Source organism: Mustela lutreola, chromosome 7, assembly GCF_030435805.1.
Source record: "Mustela lutreola isolate mMusLut2 chromosome 7, mMusLut2.pri, whole genome shotgun sequence".
Taxonomy (NCBI): domain Eukaryota; kingdom Metazoa; phylum Chordata; class Mammalia; order Carnivora; family Mustelidae; genus Mustela; species Mustela lutreola.
In genome coordinates, this window is record NC_081296.1 from 7,618,352 (window position 1) to 7,640,832 (window position 22,481).

The following is a 22,481-nucleotide window of genomic DNA, read 5'->3' on the forward strand; positions in this document are numbered from 1 at the left end:
AACCCGATGTGGGACTTGATCCCAGGACCCTGAGATCATGACCTGAGCCGAAGGCAGAGGCTTAACCCACTGAGCCACCCAGGAGCCCCTTCTTTATTTTTCTAACTGGAGTTTCAGTGAATGTTCAAAACTTTTTTTTCCCCTTTGTAGAGCTGAAGTCAGTTTAAAAATATTTAAGTGGTCTATGTATAGCTTCTTATAAAATATACAATTGATGTGTTCATTTTAAAATTTTAGTCAGGCAGTGGTAAAAAGTTTACTAATAACTTTTAAAGTTTAAAAAGTGTCCCCCAGTGTATTTCTTTAATGGTCCTCTCACCGCACACTGTTTTGTTTTTGTTTTTAAGATTTATTTTTTTCTTACATTTTTTAAAGATTTTATTTATTTATTTGACAGAGAAGGAGATCACAAGTAGGCAGAGAGGCAGAGAGGGGGGAAGCAGGCTCCTTGCTGAGCAGAGAGCCTGATGTGGGGCTCGATCCAGGACCCTGGGATCATGACCTGAGCTGAAGGCAGCGGCTTTAACCCACTGAGCCACCCATTAACCCCTTTTTCTTATTTTTTTAAAAGATTTTATTTATTTATTTGACAGAGAGAGAGAGATCACAAGTAGGCAGAGACGCAGGCAGAGAGAGAGGGGGAAGCAGGCTCCCTGCTGAGCAGAGAGGCCAATGTGGGGCTCAATCCCAGGACCCTGAGATCATGACCTAAGCTGAAGGCAGATGCTTAACCCACTGAGCCACCCAGGCGCCCCGTTTTTAAGATTGATTTATTGGGGTGCCTGGGTGGCACAGTTGGTTAAGTTGAGTGATTGCCTTTAGCTGAGAACTCGATGAGGGGCTCCATCCCAGGACCCTGAAATCATGACCTGAGCTGAAGGCAGATGCTTAACCCACTGATACAGATATAGGCACTCCCGTATCTGAATTTTTTAATCTTTTCATGTCTCATCCAGCTTTCTTCCCTGAAATCTAGACTCTTGTTTTCTCCCTACACTGGACATCATCTGAATATTGACGGGGCACTTGAAACTCCATGTTATGGGACTGCCTGGGTGGCTCAGTCATTAAACATCTGCTTCAGTTAGGTCATGATCTCAGGGTCCTGGGATCGAGCCCCGCATCGGGCTCCTTGCTCGGCACGAAACCTGCTTCTCCCTCCCTCACTCCCCCTGCTTGTGTTCCCTTTCTCACTGTAACTCTCTCTGTCAAATAAAATAAAATAAAATAAAACAAAACTCCATAAAATAAAAGTAAACTTCATCTCCTTTTCCCACACACCTGTTCTCCTTCCTCCTGATTCTGTGACTGTCACCGCCATCTGCTCCATCACCATTGTTAAAAATCCAGGAGTCATCTTTGATCACCCCTTCCTGTCCTATCCGATTGGCCATCAGATTTGTTATTTTCGTTGTCTCTTCTACTTTATAGTTGTCTTCTCTACTGTTGTTCTATTTCAGGCCCTCATTTCCTGCCTGGGTTGTTGTAGTGACCTTTAAAAATATGCTTTTATAATCTGAAAAAGTTAATACATTTTCATTATATGAAATGTTGAAAACATAGAAAAAAATCTTAAGGAAATGAAGTTTCCCCTAGTTCTGGGATATAATCACTACTAACATTTTAGTCTTTTCTCATGTCTATTACTTCTTACATGATTGGAGTAATTCTGTATGTGCGTCCTTTTCTTTATGTGTCTCCTTACGATTCTCCTGTGTCCATATTTTTATTTTTTATATATTTTTTAAAGATTTTATTTATTTATTTGACAGAGAGAGATCACAAGTAGGCAGAGAGGCAGGCAGAGAGAGAGAGAGGGAAGCAGGCTCCCTGCTGAGCAGAGAGCCCGACGCGGGACTCGATCCCAGGACCCTGAGATCATGACCTGAGCCAAAGGCAGCGGCTTAACCCACTGAGCCACCCAGGCGCCCTGTGTCCATATTTTTAATAACACAATTAATGATTGCCAAGAATTCAATTATAAGTAGTAGCCTGGACAGCTGATCTCCCAGTCTACCTTCTGATCTTTTCTGGTTTACTCATTAATTTGATAGTTAATTTGATGTCCTCTACAAACTCTATCCCTTCTGAAGTGATGAATCTTAAATGTAAGTGTGATTATGAAATTCCCTGCTGAAAACTCTAGAGGGGCTTAAGAGTCAGGTTAGCACAGTGAGAGTGAATTCTGTTCAGATCTTACCTTTAACATTTTTTTTTAATTTAAAACCTTACAGCTTTCTAAGTCTCAATCTCCTTGTCCATAAAGTTGGAATAATGAGAGTATCTACATCATAGAGTTCTGAAGATGGTTTAAAAAAAAAACAACTTAGGATGGCACTTTGTACACAGTAAGTGCTCAGTAAGAATGAGCCATTAAACCATAGCAGCTCAGCTTGTATCTGTTTTATTGGTATAATTTTCAAGCAAGGTTTTATTTAAACAAAGGATGTCACTGATTTTAAAAATCAATCAAAGGAAAAACTTGAAAACCACAGGTCTAAAATACTATCTCTAATATTTTCACCAAACACATGTCCTGTTTTCAGAACAATTTCTGAAAAAGGGAACTCATTTTACCCTGAAGAATCTTAACAAAAGTTTTAAGAATAAACGTACTGAAAATCCACGTCCCCAGTGGTTCCCTATATACTGCTATATATCGGAGTCACCTGGGGTCTACAAAATACTGATGTTTGCCTTCCATCTCCAGGCATTCTGATTTAAATGGCTGGAGCTATGACCTAGACGTCGGGATTTTTATTTTTATTTATTTATTTTTTTAAGTTCCCTAGGTGATTCTAGTAAGTTTGGGAATGACTGCCATATTCTCTTATGTTGAGGTACCAGAGTCTTACATGGAAATGTTTGGACTTCTTCGTTATTCCTATATTGGATTTAAACCCTTATCTATTTTTCTCTTAGTAAATCTGTTACTGAAAACTAGAGTTTGAGTTTCAGAAAATAATACTGTTGGGCTACTTCTTCTTAGCAAGAAAAGGTTCATTAATTAGTGCAAATATCTTGGGCTCTTTGAAGAACTTGGTATAGGGTAGAACAGGGGAGAGGTGAGAAAACACTCTAGAAGTTTGTCCTCGTTACCATGGAATTGAAGCCTTTCCTCCTTTCTGAAATTCTAAAACAAAAATCTCCACATTTTTTCTGATTTTCTTTCTTGTGTTTCTTTTTAAAATAAGTAAATTATTAACAGAAGTTTTATCTCTGTAGCTGATTATTCTTTGACTTGATGAACTGTTTTTCCTTCTTCAAATCAAAACTGTAAGGTCATCTTGGTCTGTATCTTTATAAATGGCAGAAGGCGATCCAGCTCTCATTTGAATATTTGAATGTGTTCAGTGTTTTCAGATGAGGTGAGAATAAGGGCAGTGATTATAAAGTTCATTCTTTTATATTCTACTTGTCACTTGAAATTCTAAAAGGTTAAGGAATTAGTAACACTGCCCTTTTCAAGATTTAAGCTCCTTTGAATAGTAATGCTTGAAACGGATCTAGTCAGTAAAGGCTAATAACTAAAGAAACTTTTGTATAACTCATTAGTCTGTGGAAACCATGCTTTGGGAACAACACACATCAATGCTGATATATTTGTTAAAGTATTGAGTATACTCCAAGGGTGATACTTAAAATTGTTTTGTTGAGTATCTGATTTTGGCAGGCGAGAATTCTACCACTGAACCACCAATGCCCCGAGTATCTGATTTTGAAGTAAATTTAATCTCACACTTTTTCTTGTCTATTCTTCTCTCCCTCGTAGTGGCAGCATGGAGCCAGCATTTCATAGAGGAGATCTTCTCTTTTTAACAAATCGAGTTGAAGATCCCATCCGAGTGGGAGAAATTGTGGTTTTTAGGATAGAAGGACGAGAGATTCCTATAGTTCACCGAGTCTTGAAGATTCATGAAAAGTATGTGCAAACTGTATCTTCTCTGTTTTAAGATCTTTATATGTTTTAGTGTTTGCAGTGTTTAATTTTCATAACCTGAAGATTAAGAAGAGTGGGGAAAGCATAGATCCTTCTTCAAATCCATTTTTATGAATAACTGAAGGTTTGGTGAACATTTGGAAAACTAAATAGTTATTCATTAATTCATTTATTTCTCTGAAGCTTTTTCTGGAAGTTTTTTTGGTTTCCTTTTACTTCCCAACAAGATGTATAGCCCTGTGTATCACCCCCCCAAAAAACTACATGAAGGTTGACTCTAAACAGAATCTTCTAATGTAATTGATGAGGTAACCCTACGTAATCCTTAAAAAAAAAAAAAACCAAAAAGCTATATGGCAATCTGACAGACATATCCAGTAAGAATAAATTTACCAACTTTTTCAAATTCAAAAGAAAAATTCTTTTTCTTTTAAAGAATTTTTAAAAATTTTAAAAGAAAAAGAACTTTTCTTTTTCTTTTTCTTTGGAATTTGAAAAAGTTGGTAAATTTATTCTTACTGGATATGTCTGTCAGATTGCCATATAGCTTTTTGGTTTTTTTTTTTTTTAAGGATTACGTAGGGTTACCTCATCAATTACATTAGAAGATTCTGTTTAGAGTCAACCTTCATGTAGTTTTTTGGGGGGTGATACATAGGGCTTTTTTTTTTTTAAGATTTTATTTATTTATTTGACAGAGAGAGATCACAGTAGACAGAGAGAGAGGAGGAAGCAGGCTCCCTGCTGAGCAGAGAGCCCGATGCAGGGCTCGATCCCAGGATCCTGGGATCATGACCTGAGCCGAAAGCGGAGGCTTGAACTCACTGAGCCACCCAAGCGCCCCTTTTTCTTTTAAAATTTTATGTAATCTCTACACCGAACATGGGACTCAAACTCACAACCTCAAGATTTAGAGTTGTGCACTCCACTGACTGAGTGTGGGGAATTTCTAAATTCCAAAGAAAATTTCTAAAATCTGGGGCGCCTGGGTGGCTCAGTTAAGCATCTGCCTGGTCATGATCCCAGGGTACTGAGATCGAGCCCCGAGTCAAGCTCTGTGCTCAGCGGGCAGCCTGCTTCTTTCTCTTCCCCTCTGCTGTTCCCCTGCATGTATTCTCTCTCTCTGACAAATAAATGAATAAAATCTTAAAAAAAGAAAGTAAGAAAATGTTTAAAATCTAAGTTACTCTTTTGAACATAAATCCTTGCATTTTAGTGTTGGAAGGGATGTATGTGGAACCTTTAGAATCACCTGGAGGTGGAGGTGGGGCATAACAATGAGCACAAAATCTCCCCTCTCTGGGTCTTTTTCCTTATCTGCAATATTAAGAGTTTTAGGAAGATGAATTATAACATTTGTGAGTTTGGAGCCTATGCTTTCCTGTCCAGCTCCATATTCCTCACCCCCTCCCTTAACAATTCTGTAGTGTTTCTAGTTAAAGAAAACGTTCAGGAGGGAAGGAAAGAGAAATGAAGGAAAAGGTAAGTATCCTGGAGGACACCTGGAGGGGAAGGGAAACAGTGAGGCAGTGATTTCCCTTCTGGAGAATGAATAAACAGTATCTTATTCTTACCCACCCTCTAAAGTCATTTATTTTCTCCACTTAGAAGAGGGAACTGTCAACTGTTGCTTTTTTTTTTTTTTTTTTTTAAGATTTTATTTATTTATTTGAGAGAGAGCAAGCACAAGCAGAGAGAGTGGCCGTCAGAGGGAGAAGCAGGCTTCCCGAAGAGCAGGGAGTTCTACTGATCTAGGGTTTTTGGTGATTTCATTTCAGACTCTTGAGATGCCTTCAACTTGAAGGTCTGCTTAGATAACAGATGCAGTTAATATTCTGAAGCTTCCAATTTCCGTTTTTCTTTTGGGGGCACTAAATTTCCTGATTGTGAATATCATTTGATTTAGTAGTCTTAACAGTGTTCTTAAATATGAGACTAAGTAATGACCAGAATGGAGGAAGTGCTTTAGTAAATGTGCCCTGAACATTTTCAGGCTGATTTTTGCACCTTTACACATTTCTTTCATCTGAACATTGTCTTAAGAAATAAAATCCTGGGGGCGCCTGGGTGGCTTAGTGGGTTAAAGCCGCTGCCTTCGGCTCAGGTCATGATCCCAGGGTCCTGGGATCGAGCCCCACATCGGGCTCTCTGCTCAGCAGGGAGCCTGCTTCTTCCTCTCTCTCTGCCTGCCTCTCTGCCTACTTGTGATCTCTGCCTGTCAAATAAATAAATAAAATCTTTAAAAAAAATAAATAAATAAAAATAAAATCCTGGGGGCGCCTGGGTTGCTCAGTGGGTTAAGCCACTGCCTTCAGCTCAGGTCATGATCTCAGGGTCCTGGGATCCAGTCCCGCATCGGGCTCTCTGCTCGGCAGGGAGCCTGCTTCCCTCTCTCTCTCTGCCTGCCTCTCTGTCTACTTGTGATCTCTCTCTGTCAAATAAATAAAATCTTTAAAAAAATAAAATAAAATAAAATCCTGAATTCCGAGAAGAAAGGTGAATCATTCAGCTGACCTCTCTCTTTGGTCTCATTCCTCCTTTCCTTCTCCACCTGCTTCTTATGTCCAATGCCTTTGTAAATTTGTAAATATCAGAAAAAGCTCATTTTTTCATATATTGACTCTCCATCTTATAATAGTCTTATTATACAGCTTATAATAAGATGCTATATAAAATTGGTAGGGCACCTGGGTGGCTCAGTGGGTTAAGCCTCTGCCTTCGGCTCAGGTCATGATCCCAGGGTCCTGGGATCAAGCCTGCTTCCCCTCTCTCTCTGCCTGTCTCTCTGCCTTCTTGTGATCTCTCTCACTTTGTAAAATAAATAAAATCTTAAAAAAATAAAATAAAATGGGTAAATATAGCAACCAGAAATCACATACAACCATAACACCCAGAAAAAATGTTAAATTTGCGGTAATTCACTCTTTGTTTTATAAATATACATTTCCCCCCTGTATAACACCAGCAGGCAAGGTTACACATGCTCCGGCAGATAGCGGAACATCTCTTCTTTGAGTCCTTCTTCCCCTACCTGCTTTCTTGTTTTCCATTTTCTCCCAACAGAAACGAGTCAGGAAAGAGCTAGGTAGCGAGGTTTGTGTTTTCATTTAAGAGACGGCATCACTTTGAAATATTCTCAGTTGACTTAATTCTCTGGGGTAGTTCTCACATTAGCCTGCTAGTCAAGTCCCTCTTAATGATGATGCTTTTCCCACATATAAATTCCTGCTTGATTTTATAGTCCTCTCTGAGGGGCACTTACTAAATTCCTATTATGGTTTAATGATGGTGAACACTGGCATGTGGTCAAATATTTGGCAGGAGAAAGTTTGCAATTGGGATGACTTAGTCCTCAGCTTTGCTCTTTCTGAGCAGGGAGAAAGAGTGTTTTGCCCCATTTAGCTTTCTGGGTCTTACTTTTTCTTACCTAGAAAGTGATTCATTCTTCCCTGCTAACATCACGGTATTATGATGGTTGAATTAAACTGCAAGCATGCAGAGCTCCTTGGAGATGGATGGTATTGAATATTTGGTCCCCGTGGTAGCCGGGGGAATGCCCCGCATGCGTGGGTCATCAGTCCATGTTGGGGCCGTGAGCGGTGAAGTGCTGGGGTAGATTTGACAGCCGCTCTAACAGGAGGCAGTGCCGCCACTCCCTTTCGTAGACGGAGACCCTGTCTTTTCACCAGCTCTAGTGGTGTCTCCCGACACCGTCCCGGAGCGGGGAGCTTGAGTGTGTGTGTGCGCACACGTGTGTGTCTCTGCCTTGTTGGCAGATCAAGTCTTTGAGGAGAGCCCCAGCCTCCTGGAGCGTCCCTGTCCTTTCCTGGGGAGCTTCTCCACGCCCCCATTTCCTTTCTTGAAATCTGACATTCCTGTTCTGCTCCCGTGGGCTCGCTATTGTTTTCCTGGCTCAGTGCACTCTTCCTTCCTGGGCTCCTGCCTTTTGCTCCTGCTGCTGCCCCGCTTGGCACCTGCCCTCTTCCACTCTCCTGAAGTCTTCAGCCTCTCTTTCCCTCACTGAGTTGTCAGCTAAGGATTATTTTTCTCTGTATATATTTGCATTTTTTTCTAACTAGAATCTCATTTTTAATGTGACTCTTTGCACTTAACTGTTTTTGGTGTTTGCAACACCTTCCAATTTAGTTTCATCTGCACATTTCATGTCTCGTGAGCCAGTTTCTGGCTTAGAATCTAAGTGGATGTTAGTCAGTAGGAGTCTGAGGCCAGTTTTCTTCTTTGTATAATACTTAACCCAAACGCACTTGAATTATGTTTAAGATAGTCTTTATCAAACAGTAAAATGTACTCTGCTTTCAATTAAATTTTAAAATTACTAGAAACCTCCTGTTCTTTTTTTTTTTTTTTTTTTTAAGATTTTATTTATTTATTTGACAGAGATCACAAGTAGGCAGAGAGGCAGGCAGGCGGCGGGGGTTGCGGGGCAAGCAGGCTCTCTGAAATTGGGAGCTCGATCCCGGGACCATGAGATCATGACCTGAGCCGAAGGTAGAGGCTTAACCCACTGAGCCACCCAGGCGCCCCAACCTCCTGTTCTTTAGCAGAATTAAACTAATAATTTCCTGATCAAGTAAACTGCTTTTCTTAAAAACCCTGGCATGTAAAAGCAATGTATGGTTTTTGAAGAAAAAAATTAGAAGTAAAGAGAAAAGTTAGAAGCTAAAGAAAGCCATAGATGGCCACTGTTTATGCTTTGGTCTATCACTTTAGATCTTTTTCACTATCTTATTTTTTCTTTTATTTTTTAAAGATTTTATTATTTGTCAGAGAGAGCTCACGCATAAGCAGGGGGAGCGGCAGGCAGAGGTAGAAGCAGGCCCCCACTGCGCAAGGATCCTGTTGTGGAACTTGATCCCAGGACCCCAGGATCATGACCTGAGCTGAAGGCAGACACTTAACTGACTGAGCCACCCAGGTGTCCCTCATTTTATTTTTTAAATATGTCGAATTTCTGGGGTGCCTGGCTGGCTTAGTCAGTGGAGTCTGCAACTTACATGTTAAGTGCCATGTTGGCCTACTTAAAAATAAAATAAAATATAAATAAATAAATAGAATTTCTAATGTTCATAGAAGTACACAGAACTGTATAATGAACTCTCATGTACTCTCACCCAGTCCCAATAATTATGAATTTATGGCCAGTTCTGCCCCACTTCGACTACCACCTCTTCCCACTCTCCCTCCTGTATTATTTGGATCAGATCCTAGATACCATGTCATATGTAAATATTAGTAAATATCTATATAGCATAAGCAATGAGCTTTTAAAAAACATATAATTACAGTTAGCATGCTTACACCCCAAAAAAGAACAGCCATACCTTTGTATCATTACGTTTCCAATCTTTGTTCAAATTCCCGATTGTGTCATACATAGCTTTTTTTTTTTAACAGTTTGTTTGAATCTAGATTCACTTAAAGTCCTTGGTTGCAGTTGGTTGATAAGGCTTTATAATCTTTTTATTTAAGCTGTAAATTCTTCCAACTTTCTTTGTTCCTCACAACTTGTTGAAGAAACTAAGTTATTCTGTCGTTTCCTTAGTATTAGTTGTGGATTATATCATGTGGGATAGTTTAATGTGTTCCTTTGCTCTTTTGTATTTACAGAAAATCCGTGGTTTGTATTTGTCTAAGTTTTTCTTCACTTAATAAATGTGTATTATCTTCTAGTGTAACTTAACTATTCTTCCGTGACATTGTGCTCAATGTTTACGTATTTCAACTCCTGAATGTTAGACTTTCAGCTTGTTCCTGGTTTTTCCCTCGTATAAACAAAGGAACATCCTTTTAGCTAAGTAGATAATCATTTTGACATTCCGAATGATGATAAAATACACAGTGGCACAGCATTTTTGGTGCTGTGGAAATTTTGTGCTTGATGACTTGGCTTTCCCTTACTTTTATTTCCCCTTGCTCTTTTAAGGCAAAATGGACATATCAAGTTTTTGACCAAAGGAGATAATAATGCTGTTGATGATAGAGGCCTCTATAAACAAGGACAACACTGGTTAGAGAAGAAAGATGTCGTGGGGAGAGCAAGGGGGTAAGTATAGAGGGGAGCATTTACTGAGCTCTTCCATGGCACGGGAGATGTGGCCCCCAGTCATATTGTTGATCACACATAGTTAAATAAGATGTTTTGGTCCTGGTTCTACCAAATCACCTTGTGTCTTTTAAAAAAGGATGCTTCTTAAAATACATCTAAAACCGGGGGGATACTGCTCCAGAGGGGAGGAGATGGGGTACAGCAAAAGAGTAGAATATTAGTGATGAGATAATGGATCGGAGTGACAATTTTAAAAATTCGTTTATTTAATTCATTCAAGAAATGTTAGTGGGGGAAGAAAAAAGGAAATGTTATTGGGCACCCTCTTGTACTCTGAGTCCAAACCGTGCTGGTTTGAGGGTCTAGACCAGTTATTGATCCTGCTCCCTGAAATGTATTTCTTAAGTAGTTATTGAATCAGCAACTGAAAGTATTCATCTAAATCAATTTTACCATGTTTATTTCATACTGTTTTTATTTCTAGCCTTCAAACTATTGGGGTCAAATGAAATTTAAAAGTTATATTAAGCCTGTTTATTTCAGATTTTATCAGGAGAACAGATCAGTGGAGGACAGGAATTGTAAGTTACTGACATGAGGACGTAATAGAATTGTTACTACCTTCATGTTATTAATAGTATTAACAATAACTCACATTTACTAGGGCTTCCTATGTGCCAGAGACTCATTCTAAATTCTTCACAAGTATTACCTCATTTTAACCACAAAACAGCCCTAATATTTCCATTCTGCAGATGAGGAAACGCGAGGTAGGTTGCTTATCTAAGGCCACACTGAAGATGGGTTCGGCCGACCCCGGAGCCCACTCTTACCTAACCATCTCGCCAGAGTTACTGGTACCGTACTTCTGAAAGTGGGGAGCTGCTGGGTCTCACTGTTCAGATGCCTCACGGGCTCTCACCCCTGTCAGAACATCTGCTCCTTCTGTAGACATGGAATTCAGAGTGATTCTACTAGAGATCTGGCCACTGCACTGAGCAGTTCTGCTCCCACAGAGAAGTCAGTGTGCAAGTACTGAGTGGAAGCTGCTTTAGTTATGGCATGAGAGATGCTGGTTTGGGGCCAGAGAGGTAGGATCAGAACAAGCACCGGTGTGTTTTGTCTTTTCTTTTGTGTGCATACCTCCCGTGTTGGAGCTAAACGTACTTTTTAAATTTATTTTTAAGTAATGTCTACACCCAACACGGGGCTCAAGCTTACAACCCTGAGATCAAGAGTCACGTACTCCATCGACTGAGCCAGCCAGGTGCCCCAGGCACACTTTTATAATACAAACCAGATCATCAGTGCTTCTGAGAAATGATGTTCCCATCTCCCACAGTTCCCAACATGCTGCTAATGTGATTATTCAGACTTGTCAGTCTCGTTGAGTCTTTTTGTTTTTCTTTTAATTGTAATGTACAGATTCACATAGAAACATAAATAACAGTCATCTAAAAGTAAAGTCAGAGGGCATCTGGTTTGGTTTCAGCTCGGGTCATGGGATTGAGCCCTGTGTCAGTCTCTGAGCTCAGCAGGGAGTAGGCTTGAGTTTCTCTCTCTCTCTAAAATAAATCTTTTTTTTTTTTTTTTTAAGATTTTATTTATTGGGTGCCTGGGTGGCTCAGTGAGTTAAGCCTCTGCCTTGGGCTCGGGTCATGATCTCAGGGTCCTGGGGTCGAGTCCCACATTGGGCTCTCTGCTCGGCAGGGAGCCTGCTTCCTCCTCTCTCTCTCTCTGCCTACTTATGATCTCTCTCTGTCAAATAAGTAAATACAATAAAATATTGAATAAAAAAAAGATTTATTTGACGGACTATAAGTAGGCAGAGAGGCAGGCAGATAGAGAGGAGAAAGCAGCGAGCCCGTTTCAGGGCTTGAGCCCAGGACCCTGGGATCATGACCTGAGCTGAAGGCAGAGGCTTTAACCCACTGAGCCACCCAGGCGCCCCAAAATCTCTTTTTTTCTTTTTTTTTAAGGCAAAGTCACAGCTCTCCTTCCCCTCCCCCTCTGTAAGTATTTAACTTTTTGGTTTAGTTTCTTTTGGTCTTTATGTAAAGGATGCAGATAACGTATGTATGTATCTATACATAAAGACATTTTATGTGTGAGGAGAGATAGTCATGCTGTTTATAACACTTTTTTATCCCCAAAGTTTTCAGTATTTTTACAAATCAAAAGACATATCTCCATATCATCATTTTCATAGCTGTATGCTAGTCCATGGAATGGATAGACCATATTTTTATTTAGCTGGTCTCTTATTGGTAGATGCTTTGATTGTTTCTGTGTGTGTATGTGTGTATGTGAATAATGTTATAATGAACATCTTAACATCTCACTGCCTCTGCCCAGTAATCATTTCTTTAGTAAATTCACAGAAATGAATTACTGGGTGAAACCTATGCATACTTTAAGGCTTTTGTTAAATTTTAAAGTATGTTTTATTTATACCATAACCAGTATAACAGAGTATTCCTTTATGTGGATCTTGATTCTTAGGTATTTAATCCAGTTCTGTCCACTCACTCTGGCCCCCTGTTTGGGTAGAAGAGGCATCATGGGTAGAGGAGCCAGACTTTCACTCAATTAACTTGTCTTTCTGAAGAATTTTTTTTTTTTTAATCTCAAAATACATACAATATTATTTCTAATATTCCAGCATTGAGGGGCACCTGGCTGGCTCAGTCTCAGGGGGGTGAGTTGGAGCTCCACATTAGGTGTAGAGATTACTTAAAAATAAAATCTTTACAAAAATAAAATCCCAACATTGAAAATATAGGTCTTTTTGTGGCTTTTAGTTATTTAAAAAAAAAAAAGGCAGTGGCCTGGTACTGTCTGAGTTAAGTAACTTCCCATGAAGTAGAAACGTCTGGGGCACCCATAGCCATCTAGCAGGAGCGCTGGTTCTTACCTGGGCAGCTCTGTGTCGATCATACTGCCACTTACCTGGACACATAGTGGGGCACAGCACTGCCTTTGGCGGAGATGTGTTTATAAAGCACAAACTGGTAATTCCAAGTCAGCCTGTACCCAAGCCTTGAGGACAGCTTTTCTGCAGACTGGTCTGTGACTGTGGTACCAGTGTCTTCACACAGTAAAAACAGATTTTTTTCAAACGGTTGCAAACTAAAAATTTTTACACTGAGGCCTAAGGCCCTAAGTAAAAACAAGCTAAAACAAGTTTATTGAGATAAAATGCACATATATTAGGAGATAAAATTCACCATTTAAAAGTGTACAGTTGAGTGGGTTTTATTATATCCACAAGGTTACCCAGCTGTCAGCACTAATTTCAGAGCACGTCCACACCCCAAAAGGAAAACTCCATACTCATTTGCAGTCGCTCCCCATCCCCTTTCCCTGCAGTCCCTGGCAGCCACTCATCATCTCCTTTCTGTCTCTAGACATGTTATCTAAATGGAATCTCACAACATGTGGTCTTAATTTACATCTGGCTTCTTTCACCTGGCATCTTGTCCTCGACTTTTGTTCATGTCGCAGTGTGTAATAAAAACAGTGTTAGAAAATGAAACTAATACTGAACCAGCTACGTATTGAAGAAGAGGTGATTCTTTCTCTGTTGAGAATGTTGAAAACACAAGAGGAGCTGTTAGTGACAGAAAAGAGCAGGAGGAGAGAGAGAGAGAGAGACAGGCCGGAGGCTGGGAACAGAGTCTATTGACCAGGAGGAGAGGCGCGCAGGAGAAGGCAGAAGTAGAGTCATTGAGCTCTCTGGGGGCTAAGACCAGTTTTACGGATGAGGCTTTTAAAATGTACCTTTTACTTACCTTGAAACCGATTATTCTGGGGTAGAAACAATGATCCTTTTCCAGGCAGCTCCCCGGGGTCCAGGCTTCCCAGATAGAGGCCCCTTCGACATCTGACCAAATTATTTTCTCCAAACATCAGCAGGTCGTTCTTCCCGCAGAGGCCCCTTCCTCACCAGCACTGCCCAGGGGCATGTGTTCCTCCACACTCGGCCTTCTAGATGTTGACTGGGCCCGGGCTGCTGTTGGAGCTGCCTTTGTGGGTGGCGTGTTTGACTTCTTTTAAACCTTCTTCTGCTTATTGTCAACTTGCCTTTAGCAGACTTTCTCCAAGCAGAGTAGGAAAAAAGTGCAGCTGATTTGAATTGAAGGTGATAATGATGGCAGCGGCATGTACTTGATAAGCAGCCTTTTGCTGTCTCTGTCCGAGGAGGGAAACAGTGAGACAAATCATTAAATCTCTTCTTTGACTTTGGACTGCCTGTCCTATTATTCGCTTATATTCCTCCTAAAGACCCAGTTGCTTCCATTTCTCTTATAGTGGGGCGAGGGAAAACCAAGCTTAGAAGGGAAAAGGTCTCCATGGGTAACTCATGACCAGGCTGTGTGGTCACAGGGAGCTCAAGGTTCCCGAGGCACGGGTACTGCGTGGAGGGAACAGCAAAAATTCTCTCTCTGTGAGAGTGGCTGCTGGTTGATCATCAGACCAGAATCAGCAGCCTGATAGTGTTTTAGTTGAAATCACAGATACTTTTATAGCTTTTAGTTTGCATCTTACTGTGAGGCATCTGCCTTCACCTTCTTAAATTAGATGACTTAACGATCATTGAAAGCTACTGCTTTTATGAAGATCTCATAAGTGAGACAACTAAGTTTTTGTATTACAAAGAAAAAATATGTGTTTAAAAACACAGGGGCGCCTGGGTGGCTCAGTGGTTAAGCCGCTGCCTTCGGCTCAGGTCATGATCTCAGGGTCCTGGGATCGAGTCCCGCATCGGGCTCTCTGCTCAGCAGGGAGCCTGCTTCCTCCTCTCTCTCTCTCTGCCTGCCTCTCTGCCTACTTGTGATTTCTCTCTGTCAAATAAATAAATAAAAATCTTTAAAAACACAGAAAGCCCCCTTCTACCCTCCTAGAGCTTAGCTCTGCCATCATGTAGGGACTGTCATTTTGCAGCTCTTGGAGGTTCCAGGGGTTGAAACCAAAGCATGGGTCCTAGGAGGGCATATTATTTGCTACCACGTGCCTGCTGCAGGCATCCCCCAGCTAGAACTGAGCTGCTGGTGCTGTCGTGTGCAGAAGCATTATTTGGGCCCCACTTCCACAGATGCGCTGACTCGGTAAATGTGAGGAAGATACAGCAATCTGCATTTGTAACAGGCTCTCCGAGTGATTCTGACAAAGGAGGCCTGGTTTTAGGAAACATCAGCTTACGGAATGGAAGTCTGGGATGCAGAGAGGTGGTTGGTGGCGGGGAGGGGATAGTCTGGTAATGCTGCCAGAAGGGAGAGGGGCAAGACGGGGTGAGGACAGGAGACAGGAAGGAAGAGGAGTTCTTCAAAGGAAGGAAGTGCACCAAAGACAAAATTTCTGTTTTTCAAGCTTGCCTAAGGCTTTGATGATGGAGGTGTTATGTGGGAGGTGATTTCTGTTTGTGCACCTTTGGGACGATGGTGCACAGGTTGCGGATGCCCTGAATAGAAATATCTGGGCTATTTTAAAATACGCGAAGTTCCGTCTTCACCTCAGCCTGACCTCCCTCCTCTAGGACAGGCTCTAGGTCAGCATCATTGGGCCTGTTCTAGAATCCAGCAGGAAAAGAGGAGGAGAAAGGAGGAAGTTGTGCATTTGCTAACTGTCACTTCCTCCCACAGTGCCGATACCCTGCTAAGCTTTCCTTTCCCCCCTGAATTCTTGCAAGGTCGAGGAGTGTTTTCTGTTGGGCGGGAGAAGTGAAATGCAGGAGTAAATGAGATCTCCAAGGGAAAGGGAGAGAAGAGGCCTGGACATCCAGACATTCTGTCAGGCAGTGTTTACCAGAGGTCTGCCGTGTGCAGGGTTACACCAAGCCTTGAGGATACAGTGGGAGCAAGACTGGCGTCGTCTTTGCCCTTATGGAGCTTAGAGTCGAGTCAGAAGGACAGACACTGTGCAGCTAGTTTTGCAACCAATTACGCAATTTTTAAAAATGTGATTTAAAAAAATGTGATAAAGACTCCAAAGGAAATATATCTGGTGTATGGGATTATTTAACGGATGGTTTTATCTTTTTCGAGTTTAAGGGGATAAACTTTAGGGGCAAGGAGAAAGAAAGAGCTAGTGAAAAATACAAAGAGATAGCAGCCAAGAGGTAGGTGGAAAAATAAATTCGTGGGGTGTTCGAGAAACCAAGGAGGGAGGGGATATCAGGGGAAGTTCATGGTCCTCAAAGTCAAATTCTGCAGAGATGAACAGGAAGACGGGAGGTGAGACTGGTCTATTGCCTGCGGCGATTAAAGTGTTCCGGAAGTTTGGGATCAGGAGAGTCCGAGCCAGATTACAGGCGGCTAAGAAATGAGAGGGTAGCGAAATCTTAAGTACTATATGGAGCTCTTATGCTCACTTCTTAGACGCTTAACATGAAGTACCTTGTAATGATTGGGCTGTGTTTGCCTTGTTGCCCCAGCTACATTGCCCACTCCTGGAAGGTTATGACAACAAACCCAGCCACGAGCACTGAATCTGCGTGTAGCCTGAGAGACCCGAGACCTTAGGTCTGGTACTGGTCCTCCTGCACCGAAACCATGTACCTTGGGCACGAGCATCTGTTTCCTCATCTGTACAATGGTGATATTCCTAACTTCCCTGTCACATGAGTGGTTGAAAGGACCTAATAGGAGAGTCTGCACAAGTGGACTCGGTAGACTGCAAATCAGTTTCTGCTGGAAGACACTGAGACTGTTCGGTAAATGAGACTGGCTACAGGGGAGTTCTGTGATGACCCATTTTCTGTTTGCTTGTCTGTTTAGATTTGTTCCTTATATTGGGATTGTGACGATCCTCATGAATGACTATCCGAAATTTAAGGTAAGAGCCTACACTATACGGTTCATTAAACATGCGCTCCTTTGCTTCCTTTTGGAAACTGTCACATGGGTTACAGACGGATCGGTTAGTTTAGTAATTGGTCACGGTCACAAGACCAGCTCATGCCTGAACTCTGAGGACTTGGACACTTGGAAAAGCTTCCCTGACCTGCATTCTGTGTTTGTTTTCTAGTATGCAGTACTCTTCTTGCTGGGTTTATTTGTGCTGGTCCACCGTGAGTAAGACGCCTGCATCGCTGTTCCTGGAAGATGCTGTACTTTTCGTTCCTGAATGTTTGGCGTAGATACTGGGCTGTGATCGGTGGAGTGCAGCTCGCACCTGTCAGCGCTTCTGGGTAGCAACATTTGCATTAGTTTCTGTTTCCACGCCAGGGCCCATGTGGGCAGGTGCACGGGCACCACGGCGTGCACTCGAGGGGACTCTCAATCACAGGATTTCATATGTTGTCATTGTCACCCTTTCACATTTTTGTACATCAGTGAATTTTTTATATTAAAAGGTTGAGCCAAAGCCCCCAGTGTTTGTATTTTGAAGCCAAGCTTCACCTCTAAAGTGCCTACAGAGTTCTGGAAATGGAAAACACAGCTCTGCGCGAGTTTGGAACCGTCATTCCTCCGTATAAGATGGGAATGGCATATACGGAGGTGGTCGTAAGTCTTAACTTTTCAAATTTTAAATAAAAGACTTTGCATATCGAACCCCTTATCCCTGACTTGTGTTTGTCGGGAAAGCTTTGCCTTCTGCTGGTTCTTAGCACCCTTGGGGGGAGATAAAGGCTTTGATGTGTGCAGTCCTTCAGCTAAGAACATTGTCCTCATACTAACAACTGTTTTTTGTTGGTCTGTTTTTGTTTTTGTGGAGCAGAAATGGCTGTTGGCATTCATAGCCATAAAATGGATTCTTTGCCAGGGTGCACCTGAGATGTGTAGAAACGCAGTTAGTGTTGCTGAAAGGTTCAGAAAACCTCACTGTGCTGTAAAGGCTTTTCTCCTTTTCTGCACTTGAGACACTCTCAGTCCTTTCTACACGATGGCAGTGGTTTTCAGCATATGGAGGAAGCAGGAGGAAGGTGCTAGAAGGCGAGCGAGCTACTTGCTCTTTTAAAAACTCATTTGCCAAAGCCTGTTCTCTTAAGTGCCTGGCTTCACTTTTCTCTCGTGCAGACTTGGAGGAGGAAAAGTTTAAAGTAGTAAATGCAAAACCCAGCTGCGTCTTTCTTCCTCTCATATTGAGGCAGTTAGGGAAAGGGCCAGTGTAGGGTAAGCCAGTGTGTTTTAAGTACAAAATACTCAGGATTCTTTTTGTTCTCTTCTTGTATTTAGTGTGAAACGTGAAAGTAAGCAGATTTTCTGTGTTGGGCTAAATGAGCAGCTTCTGTTATTTGTTCAGCTGAGTGAAATCAGCTGAAATGGAAATCGGTCCACACTTGAACGCTAATGGAATCAGCTTTAAAAAATGGAGGCAGTTTACAGCTAAGAACAGTTAATCTTACGAAGCTCTCCCACGCAGAGAATAGTGCCATCCGACATCCCTTAACTAGGCTTTAGGCTTTAAATTCTGGATGTGGGCTCTGAATGACCTCAGCCGAGTAAGGAACTTGGCCCATTAGGCTAACAAGTGCTTCTTTGAGCCTGCCTGTGAGGCTAGTACTATACTAAGATTTTCTCAGAGCCATGGAGTGTGGAAGCAAACCCCGTGCATAGAATGGCAGAAAATTGCTACTCTCTCCATGTTTTCCCTCCTAATCACCTGCAGAGGGTAGGGCTAACCGCTTGGCCTAACCATCCTCGCTCTGCTTTTGCAGCAAGCTTTCTGGGGCTTGTCCGGAGAAGTCGTGTGCTTTGCTGCCCTGTGTTGGGATCCTGGGGGGTCTTTGTGATTCTAGCTTGCCTGACCAGTACTTGTATCCTCAGCTGTCCACATTTCTCCTCCATATACACTTGAAACATTGTATGAAATATTTTCCTCATTTGCATATTTTCACACCCAGTTTTGGTTTTCCTCCTTTGCTGGATGCTGTCCTTGGAAGCAACAGCTAAATTTTTCTGAGAAGTAATCAAATTACTCAGAAATATTTTAATTTCTCTCTTAGCCAAAAATAAAGATTATTTTGGGAGAGAGGTTTTATGCTGTCAGTTTTTATATTGTCCGGTTTAGTGCTAAAACCTAAGACTTAACAGCTGGGCAACTTTTTATTAGTAAATGTAATGTGTTTTAAAAGCTCTTAGGGAATGTAAGACATGCCAGAGATGTTCGATTTGGTGTGGAATGGAATCCTACGCTGAGATTTGGCTGGGCCAGTGGGAAGTTGGGAGTGTCACTGTGAGTGCCGGAGATGGAGGAGAATGAGGACCGATAAAACTGCACGTGGGAATTTGATCATTGCGTCGTCTCTGGGCTCTGACTCTTCCACTGTCCTCACTCCCAGCGAGTAAGTCTCTGCGAGTTGTTCGCAAATACTGGTCCTCACTCCGTCTCTGTCTCTCTGTTCTCTCCGGACACTTCTACTTGATTGTCCCCTCTTTCAACTGACGCTCATGGCAGTACCTGTCAATGGACCCTGCCTATTGCACCTCTTCTTTGAAGGAGTAATCCCTTCGATTTTCTCATTTTCCCACCATATTTAGTCATTTACGAGCCCTACATTCACCCCTGTCAAATATTCCATGGCTCATAGCCATCCCCGGAATGCAGAAAAAAGGTCTGTGGTTCCCTTTGCTGGGGTGACCGGACGCCTTTTTCTCTGCAGCCGGCCAGTCGGAGCCTGCTGGAGATCAGTTCCACGTGTTCATTAATTTTAGTGCCCTGTTTACTTTCAGAAGTGTCTCTTTTTGAACAGTAAATGTTGTGTTGGCCTGGTTAGGAATCATTTCTCTGCCAGCACCTGGGTGGCTCAGTTAAGTGTCTGCCTTCAGCTCAGGTCATGATCCCTGGCCCTGGGTACTGGGATCGAGCCCCATGTTGGGCTCTCTACTCAGCAGGAGCCTGCTTCTCCCTCTCCCTCTGCTGCTTCCCCTGCTCGTGCGCTCTCTCTCTCTCTCTCTCTCTGTCAAATAAATTAATTAATTTTTTTAAAGAGTTTATTTATTTGACAGAGAGAGGGATCACCAGTAGGCAGAGAGGCAGGCAGCTGGGGTGGGGGGAGCAGGCTCCCCACTGAGCAGAGAACCCCATGCAAGGCTTGATCCCAGGATCCTGAGATCATGACCCAAGCTGAAGGCAGAGGCTTAACCCACTTAGCCATCCAGGCACCCCAATAAATTAAATATTTTTTAAAAAATCATTTCTCTAGCACCCTTACTTTAATTGGCCAGTTTCTTTAGATTGGAAATCTGGATTCCCCCTTTACATCAAGGAGGCTAGTTAAAAGAATTTGTACTCGGGCTTTATGTCAGACAAGGAATTAAATCACTAGCATGAGCCTTGATCAAAGCAGTCAGCCTGACAACTTACTTAAGTGGAAGAAGACCAGAATTTGTTTCTTGAATTGGTCAAAAGTTGAGGCAGATCTGCTGGCCCTTTAGTCTGTCCAGCAACTCCCAGTGTGATAGGCATTTTGTTGAGTGTTGTATCAACACCACAGCTTTAGCGGCTGTCCAGGGAGCCTTTTCTTCCCCCGGTAATGGGCTTTCGATTGAAAGTAGGCTTTGCATTTCCTGGGACCCAGCTCATAACATCGAATACTTAGTATTTGCCACATGCTTCGCTAAGTGCTTTTGAATTCATGACAGATTTTTATTTTCTCTTACTGAGTCTTCAAAATAAACTCCATTTTACAAAAAAGAAACCACAAGTTAAGAGATTTGCCCAAGATCTCTTGGCCCGTGAAAGGCACAGCCACAACTCCCAAGTCTTTTTTCATGTCACAATGTTGGGCGTCATAACCCAATCCTTGTACCTTTATAATATCTAATGAGACTCTTTCATTTGGCATAAATGCCATGACCCTTGGGAACTCTTTAGAGACTTTAGGTGGTTCTTTTGTGGACTCACTCAGATTAGCAAATCTGTTAGAAATAGATTCTTGGGCAGATTTGAAACCTCTTTGGAGTTTAGAGAGTATTAATTTGAGTTATTGAATGTCCCCCCTGAAATACATGACTGTCCCACCCACATAATTATGAATGCTGGGCCTGGGGCTTATCCCTTTCTTGGGTTTTTTAAGTTCGTTGAGCACCTGGGCCATTGAGCGGAGAAGTGGCTGCTTAGCTCCCTTAGCCACTGGTGCAATTGTCCTTACTTTCCTGTTATATGTAGGTGTTTTCTCTCTCTTTTTTAACATTGCCTTAAAAAAATATTTTGTGTTTTGGCAGTTTCCGTTTCTGGTACATTTCCTGACTAATGGTGAATGTTCTGATTTTCTAACTAATTCTTTTGTGTTCCTTCTGACTCTGGGAAGTTGTATCCTATATCTCTGACTCTCTTCTTGAAGATTCTGCTGTTGTCCTGATTGTCCAGTCCTTTCCCATTCTGAAACTCAAGAGCAAGACCTGTTTCTCTTCATCCTCCCAAACCATACGGGTGGAGATCTGTGCTCAAAGGTTTGCCGGGGGAGTGATTTTATACCATCCTTTCCTGAGAAGCTCTGCATTTGTTATCATTCCTTTTTACCAGACTCATGTATGTCTAATTTAAATTTCTGCTTTCGCTTCCTCTCTTCTCCTCTGCACCTTGCATGTCCATCAAGTTCATTCTGGTTTCCTCCATTTGTATAGTTTCTCTGCAACTAACTTGCTTTGTACTTGAATTAACTTATCTGTGAAATAGGCATAATGCTAGTTGTTACTACATCAAAATAGTGTTGGTGATCAAAGGAGCATGCATGAAAGTACTTGTGAAAAGATGTTACTTAAAACTGATTCCAGTTTGATGAAAATGTAGCAAACAGTAACACACATGTCCTTTATTTCAAGCAATCTTTGATTAAAAACCATGGTGCAGTTCAGGTGTTTTGTTGGTGTTGGTTGTAACAGGAGTTGCCATGTATCTTTTCCCCCTTCATCATCTCTAGGATTGTCTTGTGAAGCCTGTGTAGGTTTCCCGTGACTATCCTTGAAGGCTGTAGAAACCTGAGAAGGGCCCAGTGTGAACGCTGGAGAGCTTCCCTGGGGGACCCCACCGGACTCACTGTCAGTCTTCCCAGTGGGATGGAGGCCCTTAGACTTCCCTTGCCATCACAGTACACTTGGAGAACAGGCAGTGGACAGCTGAGGTCTCACTGTAAACTCAGGGCCTGGCACACTCCTGGAGACATTGAGTCTGGAAGTGCTGTCTTGAGCCAGCCACCCTCTCTGCTGGGCCTAATGCTTCTCATTCCAGGCACACGTTTCCTGGCGGCCGTGGAGCTGCTACCCTGCTTCTTTAGGGTCCCTAGAGGCCCTTGCTTGCTGTGCTTGCCTGACAGATAAAATGATCCCGCTGGGGGAACCTGAGGTCAGTCTTGGAGCTGTGAACGCAGGCCTGACTGGTCAGAACAGAACCCCCAGTCCCAGGATCCCCTGCAGAAGTGAGGGCAAACTCTAAATTCAGTGCCTGCTCCCTTTCTCCCCTAAGAAATCTAAACCAGCTCGATGTTTACACTTGTGATGATAAAACGGGAATGGGTGTGGTTTAGGGAAA

General features: G+C 42.2%; 1 protein-coding gene across 3 annotated transcripts in view; it reads left to right on the top strand.

The window, feature by feature from the left end:
- Window positions 1-17,560, top strand: part of SEC11A (SEC11 homolog A, signal peptidase complex subunit) — a 42,135-nt gene extending 24,575 nt beyond the window's left edge. Inside the window, exons 3-7 of one of the 3 annotated variants that reach the window (XM_059179938.1) lie at window positions 3,773-3,922; window positions 9,885-10,004; window positions 10,551-10,588; window positions 16,784-16,841; window positions 17,034-17,560. In XM_059179938.1, the coding sequence (XP_059035921.1) occupies window positions 3,773-3,922; window positions 9,885-10,004; window positions 10,551-10,588; window positions 16,784-16,809 (334 nt within the window). In that variant the 3' untranslated portion in view covers window positions 16,810-16,841; window positions 17,034-17,560. Of the gene's footprint in view, window positions 1-3,772; window positions 3,923-9,884; window positions 10,005-10,550; window positions 10,589-11,986; window positions 12,094-16,783; window positions 16,842-17,033 lie in introns of those variants that run through there. The other 2 variants (XM_059179936.1, XM_059179937.1) reach the window with 2 other exon arrangements.
- Window positions 17,561-22,481: the final 4,921 nt, after the last annotated feature.